At 59.5% G+C, this 7,679-nt stretch overlaps 1 protein-coding gene across 1 annotated transcript; it reads right to left on the reverse strand.

The window, feature by feature from the left end:
• Positions 1 to 1,904: 1,904 nt before the first annotated feature.
• PLK3 (polo-like kinase 3) lies at positions 1,905 to 7,413 on the reverse strand. Its single transcript, XM_010160142.1, has 15 exons — positions 7,309 to 7,413; positions 7,120 to 7,236; positions 6,565 to 6,694; positions 6,390 to 6,477; positions 5,730 to 5,825; positions 4,851 to 5,046; positions 4,391 to 4,517; positions 3,967 to 4,076; positions 3,770 to 3,887; positions 3,639 to 3,685; positions 3,431 to 3,455; positions 3,086 to 3,248; positions 2,830 to 2,959; positions 2,479 to 2,589; positions 1,905 to 2,099 (listed from the first exon to the last, which is right to left on the reverse strand). Exons 1-15 carry the CDS (start codon positions 7,390 to 7,392, stop codon positions 1,905 to 1,907), a joined length of 1,737 nt encoding a protein of 578 aa, XP_010158444.1. The 5' UTR covers positions 7,393 to 7,413.
• Between the last annotated feature and the right edge of the window lie 266 nt (positions 7,414 to 7,679).

Here is a 7,679-nt window from a genome sequence, read left to right on the forward strand (position 1 = left end):
GTTTGATGCGGGGCGGGTGCAGCAGGTGCTGGAGGGGGTCCTGGCAGGTGCTCTGGGGACCACGGTCTATAGCCCCCAGGGCAGCGCCCCACTCACCCAGAGCCTGGCTGAGCTGCTGCGCAGCCGGGCCAAGGAGGTGGTGCCACCCCGCTACAAGCTGGTCTGCCACGTGCTGCTGGGCCAGTGGGGCCAGCAGAGCCTGCTGGTGGCCAGCCGGGCACTGTGGGACCCCAGGAGTGACAGCTTTGCCTCTGCCACCTTCTCCAATGCATCCCTCTTTGCCGTGGCCACAGTGCATGGGGTCTATTTTGAGTAGCACTTGCCTCTCCCTCCACCCAGCCTTGCAGAGCTGCAGGGGAGAGCAGCTAAAATAAAGAGGTCTGCTCCAGCTGTGGCTCATCCCTGGAGTATTTGGCTCTGGTATGTGCCGGGAGCAAGGTACAGATGCACCTTGATGGACTGATGCTCACTACAGCCCCCAGCCAGGGCTCACACCTACACTGTGGATCCCACTACCACAGTTCACATACAACTCCAGCTGCAGCAAATCCAACCCGGAAGGCTGCAATACCCTGGAGCAGACAGCTGCCCAAGGCCATGCTCCAGGGAGCAAGCCCAGCCTGCTTCCCACAGCACAAGCTGCTCCCAGGCAGATTGATTACACCAGCACTGCTATCACCTTCAAAGTAAGCTCATGGAGCAGATTAACTCCCTCCTTTTTCCTGGCTTCCTTCCCAGCTCATATCCCATCACACCAGGTGTCCTAGTGCAAGGACCCAGGCAACCCACCCAGCCCCTGGGCCCCAGCCCCTGCCTTCTCCAGCTCAGCAGAAGCATGAGAGCAGCTGGGTTTGATCCAAGTGCAGAGACATTTAGGAATAAGAGTTTGGCAGGAGCAGGGAGAAGCAGAGGCAATGCCAGGGCTCCACAGGCATGAGCAGGAGCTAACTCTGCCCCTGGAGCCAGGACCAAGAAGGCAGTGGAGGTACCACACGGGCTCCTCCCCGCATCATGCCTCCTTGATGATGGGGAAGCTGAAGCCCTTTCGGGACCCCAGCTCCAAGCAAGGCGGACACAGTTCGCCCTTACACAAATATCCTTTTATTGAGGTGAGTCAGGGACAGGGGAGCTGCACATGGACAGACCAACAAGAAAATAAATAATGCCATATAAATAAGATATATAAATAGTCACACACAGCAGAGACTGCCTTGAAACAAGAAGCCTCCTCTGGTTCTAGCAAGACAAGGGCTTCTCCAGGCAAGCCCTTGGATCCTGTTCCCCCCCCACCCTTTATCAAACCTCAAGTTGTACCAGACAATTCACAATTTGGGAGCAGATGGGGCAGGGTTAGGCCCAGCACAGCCCCCTTCTTTTAGTGTAGCAGTCGTGGAGTGGCACACTCCAGCCCACACAGACCATGGCAGGGCAGGCAGCACCTTTCAGCCCTGTCCAGCCCTGGGAAGGAGTTTTCCTTACCCCACAGCAGCCCAGCCTTGCAGCCAAGGCTGTGCCAGTCCTCTCCAGGCCATGGAGAGGGTCTATGCAACTGGTGCATCACCTTGGGCAGGACAGCCTGAAGCACCAGTCCACAAACAAGGCACAGCCAGCCCCAAACCTGGCTGCAGAACACTCACCCACCACCCTCCTGTGCCACACAAGCCCACTCCAAGACCAGCACATCCAGAGCAGGAGCTGCCAGTGGGAAGACTGTGATTGCCCAGAGCCAGGGAGCAGCAAGGATGTCCAGATCTGCTGCTGTAACCACATCCACGTCTTAGTCCAGATGAGCACCGGGATACAGGATGCCCAGGTGAGCAGCCAGCACCACAACATACCTCCCATCCTGTGGGATGGCAGAGGGAGACCTCTACATCCAGAGAGGGTCCCTCAAGGTCCCAAAACTAGGCCTCAGCCCATTCTTGGAGGAGCTTGAGGATATATCTGAGGCGGTGGTGGAGCTCAGCAGAGCAGCCCAGCTCCTGGATGCTGCACAGCTTGTAGGTGTAGGAGTTGCGGTCCCGGTTGATGTAGGTGACAAGGCAGGAGTGGTCAGGCTTGCTAATGATCACCTTGGTGTGGTCATTGTAGAAGTTGACCTAGGAGACAGGTTGGGCTTGGTTTAGCCCACACTTCCCGCAGCATGTCAGGAGCCAGAATGGAGCCACACTTCCTGCCTCAACCCATTCCTCCTCCCTGACCTGCCTGGGAGCATCCCTGCTCCATGCCCCACAGCAAGAACATGCCAGCCCCAGCACCAGGGCAGACGGAAGCTGCCAACTGGAGCACGATGTCTCCCATGGGCTGGACAAGATGCAGCCAGCAGCTCTGGGCACTGGAGCAGCATCAGTGCCAGCTGTTTTCATAGCTAAACCTTGCATTTGGGCTGTGGCAGACAAGATCGAACACAGGCCAGGAGTCCCCAGCTGGCCTCCTCCCCACCAGGCTCTGGCCATCTCCCCTGTGGTCCAGGCATACCTGGAGGGTGCCACTGTTGAAGAGCATGAGCAAGGCTTGGTCAGTCTTCACCCACTGCAGGAGAAGCAGGGCTGGCTGCCCGAGGTCATCAATGCTGGGCAAGTCACTTCCCTTGGAGAGAAGGGTCTTCGTAAGCCACCGGTCCCACAGTGGGAACACCGCCACCAGCATGCATACAGCCAAACCGAGACACGCCCCCAGTGGGGTCCCCGCTCCCAGGACAACCCTCTGGGTGCCCACAGGGCCACAGCCTGTGAGAAGGGACTCCCACAACCCCAAGAGGTGTTGTCAAAGCCAACATCTACCCTGCCCATGATGCCAGCCCAGGGGAGAGGATCCCCCAGCACCCACCTTCATGAGATGCTGCTCCATGTAGGACGCAAAGTAGCGCAAGACACTCATCTGTCCCTGCAGCTGCTCGGGGATGGCGGCCACAGAGAACACGAGGTGTTTGCTGTTGGTGAGGTTGTAATGCACAGTCCTGGGAGGAAGCAGACCATGAGCTTCGGGGACAGTCAGCACCAAACCCACCCCAGCACAGCCTCCCCTCACCCCTTCCCATCCAAGGGGCTTGCCCAGAGACACCAACCCCTGCCCCACCACTTACCTGTGGTTGGGGGAGAGAGTCATGTGGGTGCCGTTGTTGAAGAGGACCCCGATGCTGTGGTTGGAGAGCTGGTAGCCAAAGCCGTACTTGTTGGAGTAATCCACCCACTTGCTCACCCAGACAAAGTGCTCATGGCGGGCCAGGGAAGCCGGGTTTTTCTCCGCTGGTGGAGAGGACAGGGGGGGTGAGCAGAGCAGGCAGCAGCTGCTGCCCACCTCACCTCCCCAGGAAGGAGCAGAGCCCCCACAGCATCTAAGGTACCCAAAATAGCAGCCATGCCTTCATCCCATGGGGAATGGGATGCGCTGCACCCTGCCCCATCCCACAGCAGTCCAACCGGTTTACCTAGGGGCATGGAGGAGAGGCAGGGCTGCGACAGGGGGGGTGAGCAGAGCAGGCAGCAGCTGCTGCCCACCTCACCTCCCCAGGAAGGAGCAGAGCCCCCACAGCATCTAAGGTACCCAAAATAGCAGCCATGCCTTCATCCCATGGGGAATGGGATGCGCTGCACCCTGCCCCATCCCACAGCAGTCCAACCGGTTTACCTAGGGGCATGGAGGAGAGGCAGGGCTGCCGCAGCGGTGATGCAGTCTTCAAAGGCTGCAGAGAGAAGATGACAGGCTGAGTCAGGCAGCCCTGCTATCAGCCAGGGCAGGACAGGAAGCCTGGGCAGGTATTGCTCACCCTCACAGCTGCTGGCCATCGTCCCTCGGACGGAGGGGGACACAGACTTGTGAGATGTCTCCTCCACCACTGTCTCCACAGGGCTAGAGCTGGCACTGCGGCACGATATGGGGGTGGCCTGCAGAGAGACCTGGCTTTATCGCCGTCCTGCAGGCTCCCCCAAAGAGGGGTGTGCACAGGCTCAGGGGTGTTCTCACCTCATTCCCCTCCACGGTTTTATAGCTCATCTGCCGGCAGATAGAGGTCTTCATCAGCCCAGTGACCAGCTTAGAGAAGTCATCTTTGTCCTCTAAAGAGCCCTTCTTGGCTGAGGAGAGAGCAGGTGATGAGCACCAGGGGATGGGGACATCTGGGCCACCCCTCCCAGCAGCTCAACTCTCCCTCATCTTCTCCCATGCCAACAGCAGCAAGGATGGTGTCAGGAAGCTGCCTCATACTTTCACTTCCCAGTTCTCATGCAACACAGGGCTTCCAGAAGGAACTTCACCCGTGGGTTGCAGCACAGCATCCGCTCTCCAGGCACACACCCATGCCAGGCCACTAGCACCAGAGGGTCAGGGGCAAGCCCAGCTTGTGCAGGGACCCACTTCTGCCTGGAAGTGGGCGAGTGCATGGACTCACCCTTGGTTTTCTTCTTCCCAAAGAGTGTCTTGGTGACTTTAGCAAACAGACTCTTTGCTGGGTTGGGGGGACTCAGCTCTGGAGCCATCACGCAGCTGCTGGGGGGGAGCTTCTCAGGCGTGTAGCCCTGTGGAGAGGTCAAGGCAGAGGTTTGGTTTCCACAGCCCACGTGCTCCAGGCACAGCAGCTGCCCTGGGCTGACCGCAGTCACTCACGGCCCTCCTGACAGCCAGCTTGCATTTCCATCAAGCCTTGGCCCCACAATTAGCATCAGTATGGGAAATGGCCCGTGCCACAGGGACAAGGCAGAAGGACCACACCAGGTCCCTCCGTTCCCCTGGCTGGCATTTGGGCAGGACAGCAGCTGCTTCCTTTGAAGGATGGAGACTCTGGCCCCGAACAGCCCAAAAAGCCTCATCCCACCTGGAGAAGTGTCAAGACCAGACCCCCACCCACCCACCTTGAAGAACTCATGGTCCAAGATCTCCTCGAGGGTGAGGCGGTCCTGCGGGTTGCGTCTGAGGATGCTGGCAATGAGGTGCTTGGCGGGCAGGGAGAGGAAGACAGGGAGGGTGTACTCCACCTGCTTGATACACCTGTAGGTCTCCTTGAGGTCAGAGGTCTCGAAGGGAGGGTTCCCACACAGCAGGGTGTACCTGGGAGGGGACATGCGTGCCACTGTCACATCCCCAGCAGGCTTGTGACTCAGCAGCACTTAAAGCAAGGAAGTTATTGGCATTTGGCCGGCCACACCTGGCTGGGAGCACCACTTCCAGCCCGGATGGCCGCACTCACATCCGGCCACACTTCCTCCTAGCAACCGTTTAAAGCAACAGCCCTGGGGAAGGGGAGAGCGCTGGCAGAAGATGGCCACCCCCCTGCCGCCACTCCCACCCCTGCACAGCAGAAAGCAGAGCAGGAAGCTCGCTGGCAGTGGCTGGGCGAGGGGGGGGATGCGCCAAAGCTGCATGGCGATCACTCCCCAAACAAACAGAGCAGCAACTGCGGCCAGCCACCAAGATTTTCCATTGTTTATCAGGTTCACAGTGCAGTGGAGCTGCTTTGAAACGGGGCTGATCACAGCACAAGAGTGCCTGCCTGCCCTTCACAGTTCCTGCTCACGCAGCCCCCCGAGCGGCATCCCGGGATGGCTCTGCAGCACCCCCTCCAAAGCGGGGCTGGGCAGAATCCCCTCCCCCTGCCTTCGGCAACCACTCCAAAGACACGAGGCAAAGGGCAAGAGGACTTCCTCATCGAAACTGATCCACATCCTGGCTCTCCCCCAGCCCGCACAGGCAGGGCTGCCCAGACCCCTCCCCACCCAGCAGCACAGACTTACATGACACAGCCCAGAGACCACACATCCGATTCTGGCCCATGGCCCTGCCTCAGCAGCACTTCTGGGGCCAGGTAGTTGGGGGTCCCACATATTGTCCTGTGGGGCAGAGCATCAGGTCAGTGCATGCTGCATACCCCCTCACAGCCAGCCTCACCCCTGCCTCAAGCTCTGGGATTTAGCTTGTAGCCTGCCTTCTCCCCGCTCCCCCCAGCCAGATTTGCTCTTTGTGGCCCAAAGCCTCTCTCCATCTACAAGCAGCCCCATACAAACTCCCCCTTCTCCAGCTCCTGGGGGTCAGGAGCAGCTGCTCCTGGGGAGCCGTTGGAAAGAGCTTGTCCTAGAGCCAGGGAGGAACAGAGCCTTTGTGTCCTGGCGGGCGCAGCCGGCCGGGCAGCCGGGCAGGCACAATAGCCATAGTCAGCACATTGTTCTCCCCGACGGCTGCAAGCGCGCTCCTGACAGAGCCACAAAGCCCCCAGCCCCCTCGCCTTGCCCGCAGCTGGGGCAGGAATTGCTCCCCCACCCCGGGAAGGGGCCCTAAGGCTTCCCTCCACCAGGCCAGGAGGGACCACTCACCCCTCCACCCTCCCAGGAAGCCACAGGGGGAAGAGGATGAGTGAAACCTCAGAGGGGTCTGGAATAGGGAAACCTCAAACTTACTTTTTCTTCTGGTCAGACATATCCTGGCAAGCAGCTAGCCCAAAGTCCCCCACTTTGAGCTCCATGTTTTCATTGATGAAGAAGTTGCCTGCAAGTCAAGGGTGATGCATCACCACAAGTCCCTCTGGGGCAGCTCGCTCCCCACGCAGCACCCTGCCCTGACCGCAGCACTCACCGAGCTTGAGGTCCCTGTGCAGGATGCCCTTGAGGTGAAGGTATTTCAAGCCTGAGATGATCTGTTTGAGGTAATAGCGCACTTCGGGCTCCAGCAGAGTATGGCGGGCCTTCCAGATGTGGGCCAAGGACTGCAGAGGGAGAGAAGGCAGCTTGGTGATGGCAGGCAGGGAGAACAGCCAGCCCTGCTGACTAGGCACGGGGCGGGCAGGGTCAAAGCCAGTTCTTCCAGAAGTTGCACATCCACAAATGATCCTTCTTCTACAGCCACGACCTCAGCAGGCTCCCCACATGAAGTTGCTCAGCACAGCCAGGGGGGATCCACTGGATTTACGGTGGCCCCACCAGGAGCTGTAGGCTGCCAACATGAGAAGGCAGCCCGCGGTGTCCCCGGTGCCATAAAAAACTGCACAGCTCTCGGCTGAGCTCAGAGGGTGTGACACAGCAGGCAGCCAAGGAGGAGTGTGCCAGCAAAGCACCTCCGATAAGGCCTGCTCCAGCCAGCCAGGGCTCTGTTTGGGAGATTCTTTGGCAAGGAGGCCACACCAGCGCTCACCTTCCTACTGCAGTGCTCCAGGAAGATGTAGATGCTCTCCGTGTCCTCAAAGTAGTGGGAGAACTTGACGATGTGCTTGTGGTGCAAGTCCCGGTGCAGCTCAATCTCGTTGGTGATCTGAAAGGGAGCAGCGGTCCTAGGTGAGCGCAGGACCCCCCCGCTGCACCCCGCCAGCCCCACAGCACCCACCTTCTCCCGCTGGTGGGGTTTAGCCACCCGGCTGTGGGGAATGACCTTCACGGCGTAGGTTTTGTTGCTGGAGAGGTCTGTCATTTCGTAGCATCTCGCAAACCCACCCTGCAAGGGAAGAGACGCTTACGGACGGGTGAGACAGCTCTTCGCCCCTGCCCACGAGCCACCCCCTCCTCTGGTCCCTCGCAGCGCAGCCCGGCAAGCGTCGCCCACTAAGATCTGAACTGTGACGCTCTCAAACCGGTTCCTGTAAACCCTCCTGGGCTTTTTTTCCTCCCACCGTGGCCCGACTCCGTATCTCTCCACATGACGGATCAACCCGGAAAGCCCTGCGGAGCGCAGGGAGCCCGGGGAAAGGCAGCCCCGCT

The sequence above is a fragment of the Eurypyga helias genome, unplaced genomic scaffold (assembly GCF_000690775.1).
Source record: "Eurypyga helias isolate BGI_N326 unplaced genomic scaffold, ASM69077v1 scaffold19260, whole genome shotgun sequence".
In the NCBI taxonomy this organism is placed as follows: domain Eukaryota; kingdom Metazoa; phylum Chordata; class Aves; order Eurypygiformes; family Eurypygidae; genus Eurypyga; species Eurypyga helias.